The 20414-nt window shown below is 41.0% G+C and overlaps 1 protein-coding gene across 14 annotated transcripts in view; it reads left to right on the top strand.

The window, feature by feature from the left end:
* Window positions 1-20414, top strand: part of pleca (plectin a) — a 111370-nt gene that overhangs the window by 27779 nt on the left and 63177 nt on the right. For 2 of the 14 annotated variants that reach the window (XM_031295713.2, XM_031295710.2), the window contains exon 1: window positions 9191-9470. The exons of 11 other annotated variants lie outside the window; for them this stretch is intronic. In XM_031295713.2, the coding sequence (XP_031151573.1) occupies window positions 9425-9470 (46 nt within the window). In that variant the 5' untranslated portion in view covers window positions 9191-9424. Of the gene's footprint in view, window positions 1-9190; window positions 9471-20414 lie in introns of those variants that run through there. One more of the 14 variants, XM_035991345.1, reaches the window with a different exon arrangement.

Raw genomic sequence — 20414 nt, 5'->3', positions numbered from 1 at the left:
AATTGTATAGAACTACTTACATGTCCCTGTTCGGAGGTATTCCACACAAAGTTGGAAGTGCGCCCTCATTTAGAAGAAGTCTCCCAGCTAATCCTGCCTTGTACAGGCCGAAGTTGGAGAAACAGCTAGCTAGCTCATGTAATCCTTACCTAGCTACTGCGCATGTGCGACTGACAACAAAGATGTTACAGAAGTTGCGAGTTCTCACTCTGTAGCTAAAACAGAGACCTGACACAGGGTGGAAAGAGGAGCTGCAGCAATGTGCAGTACAACAAAAATATGGTGTTTTTTGAAAATTAAACCATGTAAACCTATTCTGATACAACCTCAAATTACAAGTATGAACCTGAAAATGAGCATAATATGGCCACTTTAAAAATATCGATATCGCAAAATCACATTTTGTCAATATCGTGCAACCCTATTACACAATCATTAAATACCATACGAAATATATAAACCATACAACCAGTCAATACAAATCATCAATCTGTCTTTCACAAAGTGCCACCTCAGAAGAATACACATCCCTGCTGATTGTCACCATGTGTTGACTGTTCCTCCCCCAGCCTAACCTGTGTACAGTGTGAGGGTACACAGAGATTCTGGCCTCACGTTGGTCCTGGGGTGTTGAACAATAGTGCTTACACTCTGGTTCTGGCATGCTACAGTAAGCCAGACTAAAGCCCGGAATGTCAGTAGTGAGCTGGCTGGCATGTACTCTATTTTATAGCAGGGTGCCTGAGTTTGGGAAGCACTGCTGCCTTTTCCACGAATCCACACCCAGCTTTACCCTGTGAGCAATGGATCTGTAGCAGTGCTTCAACAATAACAAGAAGAACATGAAAGAAATTGACTAGTGGAGCTAAGATCATTATTGACATGAGTATTCACTTTCTAGTAAGCTGCTCAAAATGTTGTCATTTGTTAATGTTAATGCTCATGTTTTTACTTCAATCAAAAGATTAAAAGGTTTACAGAAATATAAGGTTTTCACTCCACAGCAACACTGTTAATGTTGCCATACACAAAACACTGCACTCATGAATTTCCTGCCACTTGTGAGAGCTCAGCTAACCATTTCAAAATGTTTTTGTATCATCATCATCATCTTCATTCACGTCTTTTAAAGGTCACAGTTATCAGTAACACCATCCGCACAGATGGTTCTTTGGTGATAAACTGCTCCTCCGGCTGGCCCTAGAACAGCCTCTAGTGGATCTCTGTCAGTGCTACACAAAAAGCAAAAAGACAACCTGAATGTGTCTCTTTCACAGTTGTAGATCTGAAGGATAGCAGGCCTCAGAATACATTTTTCATCTTGACACATTCTGTGAATTCCTCCTGTGGTGTCTTCCTAAGTGCTCTCTATCTTCTGTCTGAAAGTGCCTCAAATACACACACACACACACACACACACACACACACACACACACACACACACACACACACACACACACACACACACACACACACACACACACACACACACACACACACACCATGTTACTCTGTAGTTGCTCTCTTTTTCTCACACCTTCGGCATCTTTTGTGCTGCATTCAAGCCGAATAGTTAATATCAGCCTCCAAGTATCAGGAATTTGACAGCCATAATATTTCAAACCTGTGACAAGATGGCTGCAAAGACACCGTTGCTGGCAGTTACATCTAAATAAAATCCAATATTAACACTTTAACAGTCAATTCAGCTCATTTAAAAGGAGCTAGCTTGTTTCTATCTGGTTTCACTTGTTAAACTGCTAGAAATATGTTATACAGCAAGAGTAGCCAATTTAGGCCCTGTTTACACGATAACGCTCGCGGGTGAAAACGACAAAATATTTTATCAGATGTGCTTTTCGTTTAGACGGCGACGGCGTTTTTGGGGCTTGACAACGCAAAAAAGTGAAACCACCCTCCAGAGTGGAAATCTTAAAAACATTCCACCGTCGCGTTGCCGTCTAAAGGGTAAAAACGCAAAAGTCTGAAGACAGCGGTGTGGAGAGAGACGAGAAAAAAGCGTTCAGGTAGTCTGTTGTTACGGAGTAGGCTACAGAAATTGTAGGCTCCTGTTATCTAAAAGATTTTCAATGTAATGGCTCAATATTTAAATGTTTTTGACAATGTGGATAAGGTTGTTATAGTTCGATGACCATATGTAGGCTATTCATTTGAGCCAGCTGCCAGAGTAGGCTACAACATTGTGGATGAAGAGAAAGAGAGAGAGCGAGTGGCAGCGGGCAGAGGAGGGTCTGCTTCAGCCTCTTCTGCCCGCTGCCTCTCGCTCTCAAGCAGCGGCTGAAGGGCTGCGAGGCTAAGGATATTGGTAGTGCTCCCGTGGGTGCTGTGCTGTGGCCTATCACGGTCGACTGTGTCGGTCATCATCAGACAAACATGCAACTCCACCTCCTCGTCTTTCCAGACAAAATTGTCAGCTTTTGTTCATCGCTTCGACATGTTTTGGTTTCGCGCTACTAAGGAGAAAAGTAGAAGGAAGGTTCTACGCAGGCGCGCAGACTTGGTGGTGTTGTGTGGCAGTGCCACCTAGCCGCCTGGCATGCATACTACATTGAATTTCACACACTTTTGCGACACCGTATGCACGCAGATTTCCCCCCCAAAACTCTCGTCTAAACGCGGAATAAAAAGTGAGACCGCAACACCACTTTTGCGTTTTCTCTTCAGATCGTTTCCGTCTAAACATAGCCTTAGGCTATTTAACTGATAAGACTACAAGGCTAGCAGTGGTAAGTCTACTTTTCCTATTCTGCTAACATTGTGTGAATGCAGCATTAGGTTTTATATAGGGCTGTCAATCGATTAAAAAAATTAATCTAATTAATTACAGACTCTGTGATTAATTAATCGAAATTAATCGCATACATAATTAACGGTGCCTGAACCGATACTTTTTAAGAAAGTAAAAAAAGAAAAGAAAACAAAGGGTACTAAACAACAGTTGGTGACATTAAAGAACGGCTTGTTTATTGCTAAGGCCATATCGTCAAAATTTAATAATAATGTATAACAATAACAATAACTTATTTCACTAGTAAATTGCTGTTGAACGACAAAAACAACCACCAAGGACATTTACAATAACTTCAAATGCACCACGAAGCTGTAGTTTACTGTTTGTCTGTGTTGTTTTTCCGACGGCAGCTCGGCAGCTGCAGATTGTTAATTCCGGTGTTGAGTCACAGTCCTCTACAGTAAAACACAGTCAAACTTTACACCGTTCAGCGTTAGCTGTCAGCATTGTAACCATGTTTAATCCAGCTACTAGCTAGCGGTAGGCTAACGTTAGCTGCTGTCGAGTATAGTGTTAACTAGCGTAACGTGCAGCGGTGTTTGTGTTGCCTGTATCGTCTGTTTCAGAGCATCAAAGAGAAGAGCAGACATATCAGTGGCACCAGATTTCGGTAGCCAGGGTTGGCAGGAAGAAGATTTTTAATTTTCATAAGTAAATGTTCCAATCAATGATCCAGGCAGCACATTCTCGTCTCCCTCCTTCATTTTACAGTCCAATGGTGGCTAGAACGACTCCGGGTCAAACATCAATATGGAATGGATTAATCTGCGTTATTTTTTTTAATGCGTTATTTTTTCTCAGATTAATTAATCGAAATTAACGCGTTATTTTGACAGCCCTAGTTTTATAAGATGTGTATTCATGGAAATTGCTTGTTCCTGATTGGCTGGCAGGTGCGTGTGAAGGCGGGGCCATGGTAAACTTTATTTATAGCCTCTGACAGTTGACTCCCTGACTGGTTTGTATATGTCTGTGTAGATGGGCCGCAACAACTGCACATGGAGTTTGATATCGCTTTAATGAATCGGGACAGCACAGGATGGCACCCACAGTATCACCTCCTCCCCAGGCCCCCCCGATGGTGTACAGTATGTCATGCCTGAGATTGGTTTAGCTCTTTAGCTGATCCAGTACACACCCTCACCACAGAGTGTACTGGTCCACCTCCAACTTCTTATGGCTGAACTTCACGGTGGGAAGAACCACATCCCTAAGAGGGTGGAGGGGGTGTATCAGTTCTTCCACCTCTGATTAAGCAGGACATGATGAGACTTTGGGCTATGTTTCAGACCGAGTTTTGACACAGTACTGAACAGCTGCAAGGAAACATCAACTCACTCACCCGGGTGTGTGGAGTCAGGTGGCCTATCGTGATTCACAATTACATTTAGCAAGGAAACTTAATTTTCTCTGTCCTGAAATACTTCAATTGCATTATGAACAAAGGCTTTTATCGTGTGGTATTTTTGGAAACTTTTGTTTCTGAAAACAAATCTAAGAACAACATTAGCACAAAAATGTAATTTAGCAGTATCGAATGATGAGACAGTGATATAAAAAGTACTTATTTGCAGATGTATCAGATATCTCACACTTCATCCCTGATTATTGGCATCAATATCTGGATTCTGAACCTATCAATGCAGTATGCCTCTATCTGTTTGTTCCTTCAATTGGCAAAAGTGTACTTCAACATTTAAAAAAATGTGCACCACCTTATGATATGATGTGTATGTTTTAAACATATGTATTTTTAAGGACACATTTGTTAAAATGGTAGATGCTTAAAAGAGAAATGGACATATAGCGTAGTGTTATTTCTCATTACAGAGTATGATATCTTCATTAAGATGATGTTTCAGGTGTGGCCTGCCAGCTGATGCATAATGTTTACTAGCTGTCATCATGGGCCTCGCTTCTTTGGTGTGAACCCCCTTGCTCTTCTCTCTACTGCAGCGCTTTACATACATAAACACACTGATCTAAGAGGAGGAGTGATCCAGCATTGGAATAAAATGTGGGTGGTGTGGAACAATAGTGGGGTAGACTACTAATTGCTCACCACATGTTAAGTTGTTACTTTTTTCATGTATTTATCTACAAACTTAACTAATAAGACTAAATATGCATCTCACCACTAAAATTGGCATATTAAATATAATGTTATTATTTTAATGTTTCTCATCACACTCATTCACTCATGAATGCTTCACTTCTTCTTAGTTGTTTTGTTGATAGTTGCACTGTTTTTGACATTTTGACCGTCAAACAGGTGTAACATAATAATATTAATGATGGCTGCATTACACTTGCCCACTGGCCTATCTTACAGCCTCAACTAAATGGAGCAGATCCATCATCACTGTTATCAGTTACACATTGGCCTTCCCTGCCACAAGTCAAAATATCTGCTGTGAGAAAGGTTGGTTGTATCATTGTATCCCAGCGTTTATTTAAATTTCGCAGTTTTGCTAAATGAATATGCTGCATTTACAAGTCAAAATAGTTCAAAGACCTCACAGAGTCGTGTCTGCATTGCTTTCTCCCAGTTTGTTTGCCACCCCCAAAGAGGTCTCCCAAAAGTGCATTAAGCTTAAGTCTGGTGTTAGGGCCATTATTGAATTTAGGAACTGCCAGTCTCAGAAGTAAGGATTTGTAAGTTCTGTGTGATAGCCTCATTTTGGGGAATAAAAGTCCTCTGTGAGTCACAACAAAGTGAAATATGTGATTAAACTTGATGGAACTCTGTAACAAAGAAGAGACGGCATGTTTTGTTGTGTAATTGTGTTGTTTGTGCTTGTCCTTTTTGAGCAGTAGGCATTAAAAAGGAGCACTTGGACAATTGAATAGAGTTTGACTCTATGTCCCATTTTATTCAGTAAGTGAATCTATTCCAAATCTGGAAATCTGGAAATCTGGGGGTCTGTTCAGTGTTTCCCACAGATTCGAAAGCAATTTGTGGGGGGGGGGTTGTAAGAGTAAGAAATGACATAACATTATTTATAATAAGTTTATTTGATTCACAGCTGCTACATATAGTGTTTTGACCTCGACAACCCAACTGCATTTTACCGCAAATCGCAGGCACAATCGCTTGTTTGCTAAGAGTCGGGTCAGGACTCAACATTAATGCACTGACAACATTGTATTCAGAATATGAAATATTTTTTATAGGACTTTTTAATGTGTGATTGTGTAAAGGTGTTCACGAGATACCAACCTTTTGTGAACTAGTGAATTTCACCAGCCGTCTTCTCTCCTTTATGGAGACAGACGCCGTGTGCACGGTGGGCTCGATGGTGTTTTAAGCCTCCAAAGTCGCCTTACAGGCAGCTAACCCTCACCTTAACACTAACATAACTTCTTTGACATAATTATTGCCGCGCTGCCTGGAAGGCGACATTGGGGGCTAAAAACACCAAACACCGCACGGTGGGATGAGCTGTGTGTGTGTGTGTGTGTGTGTGTGTGTGTGAGCGAGCGAGACACAAGTGACAGAGAGACGGAGGAGAGCAGGGAAAGGAAATGCAGAAGAGCGTGTTTTAAAAAAAAATGTAATAACGAAACGCAATGTGCGCCGGCCGGTGTTGATAGTGAAGCGCACTGCCACACATTAGTCTATGTGTGGGAAACACTGCTGTTGTCAGCTATCATTTGATGGGTTAATCTGTCAGTTTTCCCCCACATACTGTATACTCTATCTCTGTTTATCTCCTCATTGCTGCTGTAGCTGGCTGAAACTGGAGCTGTGTTATACCTCCAGTCTGACAAGCATTTATTGATTGTGTATTGATTAGAAAAGGGGTCATTACAGCCCTCCGGAATAATTTCTCGACTATAGCACAAGGCTGTAGCGAACCCATGGCTGAAAACATGTCAGCAGTGTATAATGCAATTTGCTATACAGGTGTTTTACATTGATGCATGTGTCCTACTTCTGTTTTCTCACACTTGACACAATCATTTGGCAGTTCACTTGGGCTCAAGTTCAAGATGAAGGATCAGTGTGTGAGAGAGTGCAAGGTCAGAGGCAGGCTGTTGAATTCAGCAGCACTCTGTTAAAAGAGAAAATAGGTTTTCCTTAACCAGGTGGCTCATGTAAAGTTGGAAATACAAGAGCTGAGTTTGCCCTTTGAACATCTACTAATGGGGCAAATGACTTCCAAATTTTGGAGTATATCATAAGTCATGTTTTTGATTTTCCCTCACAAACGGCGCCTTGTTTTGTTTCAGGACATTTCTAAATCCTGTTATAATGATTTTGTGTCTGTGGTGGGTTTGCAGGCAATTTGTCTTTTATAATAAAAAGCAGTTGTCAAAGCTATGCTCTTTTGGATCAGTCGAATATTTTTGACATGCAGTAATGAGAACATGATGTTCATTAAATTGTATTAGATGCTTTTTAAGTGGTCTGGCCACTGAACACTTAATTAGGAGTAAGAAGAAAAATCTTGAGCAGAAAATGGCATCGCCATTGAAACTTGAACCAGTGCAGACCTGCGGCCCTGATGCATGGGACCGCATGACCATCTGTCCTATAGAGCTGTGTAACTAATCAGATCACGTGATATTGATAGAAGTAGCAGTAGTAGATATTTTGGGAGTCTTCTTTATCCCAGAACAGATGCAGCTCAAGAAAACACAGACCTACACATGAATATGTCATATACAAACCAAACTCACATACATCTGCACAATCATCCATTTTAAATTAAACAAACATGTTAGCCTAAAAATCCACAGCTTCATTATCATTATTGGATGTAATCGGCCGATTTAACCTCTCCCTTCTCCATTTAACAAAGTATAAGTCTCTTACCAAAATATGCTGACTCAGTACAGTATGAAGTGAATGTTCTGAGCTTTAGACAACCCTCTCTGTTTCAGTGACTTGTGTATTTCACCTGTAGTTGGCTTTCCTCATAATCTTTACCAGTCATTCCTGTTGTCATCCTGTTTTAACATGTGAGTTTCAAAAGTAGAGCCTTAATTCAGGGAAGAAAATAACCTTATTATCTTTTCATAGTCTCCAATATCTTCATTGCATTCAGCTTGGCTTTATAACAGGAGCAACACAGATCATCACAAGTATGGTGTCGATATCAGACAAGAGCAGGTCAGAGTGGACACTTTATTGTGCTGAGCCTGAATCCTCAGAGACTTTTTTTCTCCCATCTGCAAACACCTTGTCATAGAATCTCATTTTACCATAAGGGGGTGTGCAGTAATGAATACATTTAAATCAATTGGCATGCATTAATGGATTTGTATGCAAATCTAAAAAACGTTTAAAAACTCGTCATTTGGAGCTGCCATCTGGGAACGTTGCCCTGTGCATGTTTTCTGTTTTCCACTTCTGGTCAAAATTTTAAGTGTAGAGGCACATGCCCCCTGTCAGTACATTCATACTTAGTCAGACAAGCAGTTTCAGTATTGCTGACTTCAGGCACGACACAACAGAGCGCCAGCTTGAAGAGACTGCTGAGTCAAAGTCAGCATAACCTTCACTGTCATCTTCTAAAATAATACTGTTAAGGCTCTAACAATGTAAACCTTTATGACTCTTGGTGTTTTGACTATGATTGTGATTATTTTTTTAATATCTTTTAAAAATTTATAATTTCATTATTATAGATGTGATTCAATTGTACATACAGCAAATGGCGGACTCAAAATTCACAGTCCTGAGACCTCAATTTAATTTAGGAGAATGTTTTGCAGCTCTAATTATTGATTTCAGCTGTTTCTGGAATGTAGTGTAAACTAAACTATTGCAGTAATTTAATTTAATTCATATCGCAAGGTTTAGTTTTTCTAAAAAGTGCTCTGTCATCTGAAGCCCTCTGAGGTCCAAGGCCCCTCTGCAGCATTTCTCATGAAAAATAGAGAGTACGTATTTCCAAAATATTTTAGGGGGATATAATGCTGAGTCACTGATGCTGTTGTCCTGATGGAGGAGAAATAAACCACTCAGGGACTTTTTGTCAGGTTTACCTTCATTTTATATTTTGAATTGAACATACCTTATAGTTTAATAGCACCATATTTCAAAGTAGATGGTTTATTTAATCTCCTAGACTACTAGAGTAGTATTTCATCAGGGCATTTATATCTTCACGTGGGTTATATATTTCGTTCAGCATTATTTTTTCCTATCACCTCCTACCTCTAAAGTCATCATTTCACAATATCTGCATCGGCTGCTTTAGGTCAGCTATACGCGCTGTTGTGATATGACGGTGGAGCATGACTGTTATTGGTTGAGGCACCTCCCTGAACACCACGAGGATGAGACGGGACAACATCAGGGAGGGGTGAGAGGTGGAAACGAGGGAGATGTGCTCCTTTCTTTCACAATTTCTCTGCTGACAGGGATTGTGTGCGAGCGGGCAGGAGAGAGAGAAAGGGAGTGAACAAAAACATTAAGCTGCCAACTTCTGTGGCAGCAGCAGAGCAGAGAGGGGGAGAGAGAGGGATAGAAACAGCCTGCAGTTAGCAGAGAGACGTGTAGCACATCCTCCAGCGTGGTGTTTCAGTACTGAGCTGACCTTGCAGAGCTCCGACTCGACTGTTTGGAGCCTCAGGCAGTTGCCAGCAGGGGAGACTGTGAGCATGGATCCTGGAAGGTCTATCCAGCATGAGATCAGCTCTCTCAAAGGTATTCCTCAAGCTTTTTATATATTTTTACTTCCTCAGACTGTTGTCATCTCCGTCATATGCTTTCAGGACCGCCTTGTTTTCCCACAATCCCTCTCTTGTGAGGAATTCCTCATCGTATAGATGCAGGCGGAACACAAAGTTCAGTTGTGAGGGTTTCAGGTCGAGTTAAATGGAGGATTCCTAATCCTCTGTTCCCCCTTGCTTCCTGCATGTTTTTGTGGATAAAAGGAATTGAAAAGCTTTTGTTTTTGCCCTTTGTGTCTAGGCGTGACCAAAGTGGTTGGAGCAGGGGTCAGAAGTAATGATTTTGCTGAGATGGTGTGCTTTACGAGCTGTGGGAGGCTGCTGCTGCTGCTGCTGCATGCGGCACATTGAATGCGTCTGCGCCGGGAGATGCAGAGCACAGCGGCTGCTGCAGAGCGGCTGTTGCTGCTGCATCGCCGCGGTAACAGCAGTGAAGTGTTGCCCTGCCTCTCAGTCAGGGATGGGACTGTTTAGCCTGGTGAGAAGTGAACATCTGTGGTTGTGAAGGAAATATGTATTTCCCTGTTCTTGTCTGCTGCTTGTCAGGGTGCACCATGGTTAGATGTTTCTTACATCAGCAACATTTGCTCCTCCCACCTCCCTCACTTACAGGTGTCCCAGTACCTCACTGATGTCTGGTCAGTTTCATAATCCTAGCTGTTCTTTGATCACATTAGGGCTGCACCAAATGATTGTTTCAATTGTCAATTCATTCGGCAATTATTGTCTAGATTTTATCATCTATAAAATGTAAAAACAGTGAAAGAATTCCCATCACAATACCTCCAACGTGACTCTAACGTGACTTCAGATCATGTTTTGTCCAAGTCCAGAACCCACAGATATTTAGTTTACTTTGATATAAAACAGAGAAAAGCAGGCATTTTCTTATTGATCCACTAATAATGTCTGCTCTAGATCAAATATTCCCTGATGTTAATCAAATTTCCCCTCAAATTATTTCATTTATTTAGGGAAAGTTATTGTATGTCTGATATGTAATATTTGAGACCCTTGGCTTATTTGTAAAATTACAAAATGGGTTTTGTTGAAAAACAAGTTTCTATTGAAGCTGAGTTTTTGCATTCCACTGACTGCAGCTTTAAGTGAGGTATTGAAGAAAGTATTGTCTTGGTATCTGTACAGAAACTCAGGTATCGAAATATTCTAATAATACCCAACCCTATTCTCAGCTGAGTTTGATGCAAACCAACTGTGGTCAAAGTTTGTTTGACATAATGTTGCTTTGACAACACATTGAATAGATTTACTCAATAGGACTTCACCATTTTTGTTAATTACTCAACCTGCAAAGTAAAGCAAAGGCTTTTAAACACAAACTCTTATGTTAGTAGTCTTTTAATTGGCATACACCCAGCTGTATGGATATTCTGAGCAATTTGTGTCCCCATGGCATCTTAATATATTCAAATACTACTTTTCTCCTCCCATGTGTCTCCCATACCCTGCAGGCAACACTGTCTGCATGATTGGGGTTTTCCAGACTTAGTTTATCAGGTATTCAGGCCATGGAGAGTGAGCTACTTTTACACTGATCTTTGAACCATTGTGCACCATCTTCATCTCACTTAAGTAAAGGATTAACAGCAGACTGACTGACATGTATAGGGATAGAAAGCCTCAATTAGAGGAGACAGAACCCAATCAGACTGGTGAAACTGGCTCAGCCCAAAAGAGGAGCCTTTTTAAAAGCTGTTCTGTGTGGAGTTGAGGTTTGTCTGGAGTATTCTGGCGAAATGTGGTAACACTTTGGAACAGCTCCCCGGGATGGCAGGGACATTTACGTGATCCTGGAGAGAGATCTGAAGGAGTCCTACCCACTGGGACAGGCTGAGAATGTTTTCCCCAGGGCTCTGGGGACAAAGGCTCCTTCGCTTCACTGAGCACTCCCAATGGAGTTACTTAATATGTTGAACACTGCTGCTTACTCAGTGCAGCTCAGTTCATTTGTAAGCATGTCGTCACCTCAAGACCACTGCTCCCATTGTGCTTTCTTGTCAGCTATTTTCAAGCACTTGGTCCAGAATCAACTCTTTAACACAAGAGCCTGTTGATAATCTCCTGCGTGTGTTGCGACAAGCAAGGCCACTATTGACACATGGCCTTGGTGACTTATTATTTACAGTAAAGTTCACCTGTTAAAACAGCATGATATTCCTGTCCTGTACCAACCAGCTCTGGGTTTTGACCCAGATATTTTGAGCTTATGCAGATCTCTAAACTGTGACTTGCATTGTGTTGCATTTATCTGCATGTGCTGAATGATTTAATCAGCCCCCACTTAAGTGGAAGATATTGAAGCCGTTCTTTCTTCTTTACTTTCTTACTTTACTCTTTTTCTTTATTTTGTATTCTTTTGTCTATTGCCTGATTTTGTATTCTTTTGTGTGCAACTTTTTATGCTGCCATCCTGGCCAGGTCTCTCTTGCTGAAGAGGTTTCCAACTTCAAATGGGCTTACCTGGTTAAATTAGTGCTACATCTCATCCTTTTCATCCAAGTCTTTTTAATTGTTTTTAATAAAAAAAATTTTATTTAAAAAAAAATAGAAAAAATTCCAACACAATAACAAGAACAATGTGAAAACAATACCTGCTGCTTTTAAACTATGAGCCTATACCAGCCTGTTGGAGCTCTACCATTAGTTATGTCTGTAGCTCTGTGTGTTTCAACTTTCTGTCTAGCTCTTATCAGCATGTCTACACAAACACACTGTTGTGAATAATGGATTCTGAAGGTTATGTGCTGTTGAAAGGAAGATGCCAGGACTTTTAAGAAGGGCAAGGAAGGTTTCAAACCAGGGATATCCAGTTAAAAGGAAGTTCAGGGCAGGGGTCACTGCACTTGACATCAGGGCGGTTTAGTGTTTCAGACGTACGTGGCAAAGAGGCAAAGTAGCTTCATGACATTCGGCAGGTTCACTCTTCAATTCTGCAGAGCTACTTCAATATTGTCCATAGATATTTAGATAGTAACAGAATAATTGTAACATTATTATATTTTCACTTTAAAGAAGCAACTGTATTTTATGTATGCAAAAAATAAGATTTAAATGTCATACAAAAATATTGTTTGGAATAGCCTTTAAAGTTTAAGTAAGAAACTTTAAAGTCAATTTAAAATGGTGACAGGTGATACACAAATATGTGTGTGTATATATATATATATATATATATACATACATATTTGTGTTCAGGAAAAAGACAAACATACAATACAATAAATAAAGCTATAATAAATATTTCATGTGTTTTTGCTTGTCAAGTTCAGGTGCGTTTATTAATGGCACCAGTCCTTGTTGGACTCTTTCAGTTTGTTCTTTTTTCACAGTAACATTGACTGGTGCTCAGGCAGGGTCGGCCGTTGTTTATTACGAGTTATGTACTGTATATACAGAGTGCTGAACAGGCAGCTGGCGGCCTGATTGCCAATAAGCCTTGCAGGTGATCCTGGGTCATCAGCTGTCTTCCACACTCGCAGCACTGAGGGCGGACCATTGTTACTAACATGAGCAGAGGCAGACAGGAAGTGTTTTCTGTTTTTGTTCGCTAACACCTGTGACATTGTTTTGACATTGCATGTGATTGCAGTGTCAGCAAGGCATGTGCACACTTTTCAACAAAGCTGTAATAAATTAATTTATTTGTGGTGATTTATTTTTTATTTTTTTATTATTAACTTCAGATATTCCTTGTCCAAAAGCAGAATAGAGTTTTCTCCTCAATGATGATCAGGTAAAACTCCCTCTCCTTATGATGCCTTGATTAACAGGCCTGACTGAAGCAACAAATGTGCTTAACCAAATTTGTAAAGTAAAAATAACAACATGATTACCATCATGATGGCGTTATTATGTGGTTCCCTGATGACCATAAAGTATATGGTTTAGATTTTAATCTGTAATCTGGGGATGAATAATTATCCTTCTATGATTTGCTTCCTTATTTCCCCACAATATCCTGTACATGTGTATCTGTAGTTGTGCTCTGTTTGTGCTGTTTGATCTGCAGATAACAGTCCAGTCCAAAATCAGATCAGCATTTTCTTTTTCCTCCGCTGCTGCACTTTCTGCTTGCCAAGAATTTACCAGCATAAAATGATCCGTGAGGACAATGCAGAGGATAAATTAGCAGCTGCTGTAGTTGGGACAGAGCAGAGGGGGCTATAGTTTAAACTATATGGTTCTCATAAATGCACTAAATATGTGTGTGAAATCTAAATGTTTATTTCCACATTTCGGTACAGTTGTAATTCTTGAAAGTATCAAGTGGTTAGGCGTGCCTGTTGAATGTTGCTGATGCATATACATCCTGTATGTATTTCATGCTCAGAGATGAAGGGCTCATATGTCACCCTCCCAGTCTATGTAGTAGCAGTATTCAGTAGCTCTCAGATGCTTCAGCTGCTATTTGAGCTGCAGGAATTGGTAGACGGCCGCGTTTTAGATTCCTCACCTGTTTCTGTCCAGCCAGGAGTATGATTCACTCCAGATGGGAAAACTGTAGCCACGTAAAGAAGCATGAGAGCATGCAGAGACATAAAAATACATCAAAGAGTTTGTCCCACCCTGATTATGTTGTAACCAATAGTTTTACATTAACAATGGATAAAATGACTACTTGTATGTGAAAGGGGTCACTCATATTAACAAATTACCGCCCAACTCTGGTGTTCCCCTCAACTCTTCTGAATGTTTACAGCCGCAACTTTATTCTTTTGGTTCAGTCTCACCCCTCTCATCAGCATCGTTTTCAGCAAAAAAGCTCTGATAAACCCACTGTACACTATCCGCCTAGCACCAATGCAAAGTTAACAACTAACATTTAGCAGCTAAAGAGCCAGATATTTCTCCCAGCAGTTGATAGCGAACAAAAAAGAGCTAAAAGAAGAGTGAGTGTTGGACTCAAATTGATTTTTTACACACCCATATCTGTTGCATGTGTGAATGGGCAGGTGTTTGCTAACCACTTAACAGGTAGAATGTGGTATTATGTTTACAGCCTGTTTCTGCTGCCCCCAAGTGGTCCAAAAGTCTAGTATTACAGGTTTAAGTAGGAAAATGTATTCACATATACAACGCAGCAAAGAACTTGAACCGATTGTGAGAAAAAGGTGAGATAAAAGAAAAGGTAATCTGCCTAATTGAGTCCCTTTTATAATAAAGAGTTTGTACTCTAGAATTCAGTCCGTGAGTACTGAATGTGTGATCTGCTTTGGCTCTTTATTACTCAGTAGTAGTCAGTGTAATCCTGTTGGAGCTGTCAGTGAGTCTGTAAGTCATGCTGGTTGATAAGTCCGGCCATGATCCTATAGGCGAGTGGCCTCCTAACATAGCTGATGTGATTACATGATCTCATTAACCCCAGGTTTCTTGTAATTCAAAAGAGGGGCTGCTTCTGTAATTTGACACATCCTCTCTAATCATACACTCCTTCCTCTAATCCTCCTCTCGGTGGGACATGATTACACTCGTCATGCTTTGTGTTGTCAGGCGAAAGGGGAATCAACTGGGGTATTGAAACCAGGTGACTCTTAAACCACTTGTAAGACAAGTTTTTAAACACTGCTGCTTCTGAGTTATGAGCTGTCCCTGAAGTGGCCAGAAGGTGGCACTGTTTGTGAAGCTACTGCAGGCTGATACAAATTGCCAGAATTTGTGGAGTCCCTAATGAGATTGCAGTCACAAAGCTAAGTGCTATAAAGACAGATGCTATTTCCACAGCCATTGCCACGATATTGGGTTTTATTTTTTTTAATTTTCTTTAATCCTGCCTTAATGGTCCTGTGGTCTGCACATTAATCCAAATCTTATGCCATAAAAAACATTTTCTCAAATAGGCTCAACCCATTAACTGCAGTAACACTTGGTGTTTGTGTGTCAACACCACTCCACTTAAAAATACGTTTTTTCCCCCCCATTTTTACAGGCAGTTCAATTTCAAAGAATGTGTTTTTGAAATAGTGGATATTTGACTTTGGAACAAATTACATTTTGCTAACTGTGTTTGCTTCTTTCTCTTGTGTTTTTTTCTTCTAGGTAAGTGGCTGTTTGCCTTTTAAACTGTTTGTGGGTTTGAGTTGTGGCTCCCCAGTGACAGTGTGGGCCAGTGGAGGCTGTCAGGTGGCACAGAAAGGGTGAGCTCCTCCTGTATGTGCTTAAGATTAAAATATTATGTTATTTTTAAAATTGAGGTCTCTGTCTTTGTCACCATTTGTCCCCATTCCATTGATCCAAATTAATTTTCCACTTGCTACACACGAGCTTTGTATTAGGGCTAGCTTTCTAATGAATACAGCTTTTCATATATAATAATGGTAGTGATTGGGCAGCATGTGCTGTGGTTGTTGGTGGCATGAGAGGCTGCAGGATGTTCGTCATCATGTCAGACACTCTTTGTTCTGATGCCAAGTGAATCAACTGTATGTGATCTGTAGCTCGAGGCTGTGTCTGTCTCCCAGTCTTTCTTTCTGTACTTTTGTATCTCAAATCTTGATCTTTAACCCCTTGGTGAGAGGATGGAATCACATGTGATGCAGTCAGTTTGTACAGTCTAAAGGCAGTTACACACCAACCAGACGGCCGATCCTCGGCAGAAAAGGCAGTTGGACTGATCAGTCTCCCCAAGTTGGTCAAAAAAAGTGCCTCCGAACACACCAAAGCGACGAGACGTAATACGTCTCCATAACAGCAAGCGGCGCTAATCTGTATTGTCGCCCAAAAAATGAAAACCGGCAGCTGATTGGACGAACGCGTCACATGGGTCTGGCTGCTGCTTCTGGTTTTTGGATTTTTCGAACAGCCATTACTGGCGACTCATTCAGATTACGATCTCATATTGTACTAAAATAGTTCACCGAAACGGGTTTCTGAAAACATTTTAAGCAAGAAATAGGCCATGCAGTTGCTGAATCTGTCTTCATTTCAGATCGGCAAAGGTCAGTTTAAAAGATTTTCGTCAGATTTTGAGAGGCTTTGTCACGGTCAACCCTCTTGCCATTTCTGGGTGAGTCCCGACTGCCCTGTCTCCGACGGAGCATGTCAGGTCGGCGAAAATGAAGGCCGACAGCTCCTCCAACGGACGACGGCACGGAACACACCGAACAGACTCGAGTCACTGACCTCGCCACACTGTCCAACGGCCAATTATCGGCCCGGTGTGTAACTGCTTTAAGGGTCCACTTTATGTGCAATATTAGGACTGAAAGTAATTATTCTTTTCATTTAATGTATTCTGTTGATTTGTTTTGGATTTTTTTACAATCAACCTATACATAAGATGGTTACAAGTGACGATCACAACTTCCCAGAGCCCAAGGTGATGTCTTCAGATTACTTGTTCCTTCTGACCAATACTGCAAAACCTAAAGATATTCAATTCCTCATATTTGGCTTTTTTCTTGATACATTACTTAAACAACTAGTTGATTTTCAAAATTATTGTTGATTCATTTAATGTCAGTTGACTAACTGATCAGTCTGCTTATTGTTTTTGCCTTAACTGATAGTTATAGACTTGTTGATCGACTTTGATGTCTCCATAGACGTTATAGGAAATGGGTTACAAAGCCTGCCTGAACCTCAAAGTACCTTCACATGATGTATATATTATATTTTGCTTGTGTAACTATCCAGAGTGGGTTATATTCAAGTATCCCTCCTACTGACATTTAAGTTTGTCAGTAATTGTCAGTTATAAAGCTGCCGTCCATTTCCAGAACTTGCCTGGCATTAGACACAGTTATAAAAGCTGCAGGGGCTGTTTGTTTGCCAACCCTCACCGCAGGCAAAACAGCCAACAACAGCCCCGCCATATGAAAAAAATCTGCTCTTACCTTATAAGACCTCTTCTTTGCCACTCTCCTCCAGGCAAATTGTAGTAACTATCATGCATTTTTCTCATGGCGGTGCAAAGTCTGGGAGTGAACTGGAAAAGGACAGAGAAGAAGGGAATGTAGCTGGATAGAGGGGAGGTGAAGCATTCAGTGAAAGAGTTAATTTTAAAGTAGCCCCTTTCACACTGTCACGGTTGGGTTTATGAGGAGGGTTAAGCTGATATATAGGACTCCACTAATGGCACCCCACACATATCATGCTGACAAAGTGGCCTCAGTCTTTCCTAGACCAAAGAGGATTGTGACTACAGGAGTGTCATCCAAGGCTTTGCCAAAGTGCCTTTTAACTTTTGTTCTTGCTTATCTGGCAATCAAAAACACCATTGTTGCACCACGGTGGACATTTTACCCATTACCTTAAATACCCTCGGGTGACAGCCTCACAATGACTGCATTTGTGGACAAAGTTTCTTCTTCATCTGGTAGTTAATTAGCATCTGAGAATTATGTTATTTTAATGAGCCGTGAAGCTGGCCAGGAAAAGTTACTTAAAGTGTAACCATTTATGCTGTTTCAACTGCAGTACACCATGGTTTATATTAGGCATATGTTTCAATCAGGTTTTTCAGAGCAGCACTGATTTCTCCCTGGTCTTAAAGATTTAGTAAATTTTGAAGAGGCCAATTTCAATCAGCTCGCACCTCCATGAGCATCCCTAGGTTACATAACGGCTTCAGCCATGAACTAACCCATATATGTACACTCTCTTCTCAAGATGTAGAGCTAATCTCATTTGACCACTTGCTAGATATTGTCCATGTGTTTGCAAAGTTCAGTGTAGTGCCCCTGTTTCTGTGCAGCCTTTATGTTTTGTTGTCAAATTCAACCTATCAGCTTGGTTTTGAATCTGAAAGTCAAGAGAAGTGAACTTTAAGAAATACTGTCTTTTGAGTATCACTTGCTGTAAGCATAGAATATGGCTGTAATTAGCTTGGATTCACAGCAATTACAATAGATTCCAGTGGTGACTGTTGATCGGTATGTTCAGTATGTTGTAAACAATCCTTGCTTTGCCAATTGATAACTCAATATGCTGCTTCCAGCAGAGCTTCTGAGCTACGAGGAGGCAATAGCGTGATGCAGAAGTGGTGTGAATAGCTATGTTGTGGAGACATGGGAAACAGTGGAGAAGATACTCAAAACATAAATATTCTTTAATATTTCAACTTCTCGTTCTGTGGTCAGGGTTTTATTTCAGGTTTGGGTTTTTTAGACTGGAAATGAAAGTGTGTGTGCATGGTAACAAAAATCATTCTCCAAAATAATGTCTGCCCTCACCTCATCCTGTATCCACGCTGCCAGTTTGTCAATCTTTCAATGTTTTTATCATCTGAAACTTGGATGTTCAGTTATGGTTGCGCGGTGATAAACCACTGAGCGACTCTCACTTCCAGGAAGACTGTAAGTGTTTTTTGTGTTGCCAGTAGCAATGCTTTCTCATCTGACCACTGTTCTGGCCTCGTGTATTTACTCATTTTTCTATGGTGCATCATGTTTCTATGATTACAGGCATTCCTGGTCAACCACACCCTGCCATGTTTGTTTGGTGACTCACTACAGTAGCCAGTCTCTCTCACACACACACACACACACACACACACACACACACACACACACACACACACACACACACATTGAAACTCTCATATTTCCTCCTCTTCGGTTGCTATGGTGTATGGTTCCTCTTAATCACAGGATACTCTTATGATCTGATTTGGCAAACTGGAAACTCCGGCAATGTGCAGTCATCCATTATTGGCTTTCCAAGTCGGCCATTTTAGCTCAGTGATCTTTCAGACAATCTGAGCTGCGTTTTCACTTTAAATGCTTTATAGCGTATCTGTCGACACCGCAGCTGCTTCATGCCTCCCTGAGATGCCTCACGGGGTTTCCTCTTATGTCTGTAAGTTCAGTGATTCAGCCAAACAGTGCTGTGAGCATCCATTAGCGACTCATACTGACAGCCATTTTACCTTGAATGCCCTCTAGACAGCTCATGTTTCAATGCTTTTATACTGATCAACGTTTATAGCCTGAGTGGTTTGTGCAATACCAGCTGAATCTTTTTGCTTTGCTTTGTCATCTCCTTGTCAAGAATACATTTAAGGTGTACTTTCCTCATACCCAAATTAAAAAAAGTCTAATGGGTGTCGCAGATAAACAGTCTAGTCCAGTGGTTCTCAAACTTTTTCGGTCATTCCCCACTTTGGACAAGGGGGAATTTTCAAGCCCCACCTGCCCCCATCGCCCCAACACAATGCTAATGAAATACGCAACAAGCTTAAAATGTTCCAATTTATTTAAGTAACAAGTAGTATCAGTAGCCTATAGTAACATGTTGTATCTAAATACAAACTAACTATCTAGGCTACATCAAATAACAGCAAGTTCAAAAATAAAGAAAATAAAAGTGCAGCTGTGTCAAAATTTGTATCAAGTTCAAAAATAGAAAAGAAATAAATGTGCCACTTTGCAATCCGTTAAAAAAAGAAAAGAAGAGAAATCCGAATCTCTGCCCTGAGCTCAAAGACGCGCGACAGCACTTTTCCCCGGGAGAGCCGCCTTGCTTCACTGTGAAACAGCACAGATGTGTGAACAGCTCCCATTTCCTCACGAAGTGCGGAGAACAGTCGCACTTTCAGGGGTCGGGTTTTGATAAAATTTACCACGCTCACAACTTCTGTCAAAACCTCATTTAGTTCAGGGCTGAGCTGCCTTGACGCGAGCGCTTCCCTGTGAATGACACAGTGCGTCCAGTGTGCATCTGGCGCAACCCTCTTTATTAGTGCCTGCAGCCCGTTTCCTGACCCTGCCATGGTCTGTGCGCCATCAGAGCAAAAGCCCACACAGTTTTCCCATTTAAGGCCGTGTTCTTTGAGGTAGGCTAACTGTCCATGATCTTAAACAGCTCATCAGCTGTGGCTCTATTTTTTATGTAGGCCTATTTGCAAAACAGCAAATCCTCGCACAGTGACTCGCCATTCACAAAGCGGACGTACGAGATG

This window comes from Sander lucioperca, chromosome 14 (genome assembly GCF_008315115.2).
Source record: "Sander lucioperca isolate FBNREF2018 chromosome 14, SLUC_FBN_1.2, whole genome shotgun sequence".
In the NCBI taxonomy this organism is placed as follows: Eukaryota; Metazoa; Chordata; class Actinopteri; order Perciformes; family Percidae; genus Sander; species Sander lucioperca.
Note: the sequence above shows the minus strand (reverse complement) of the source record. Positions and strands in the feature narration are given on the sequence as shown.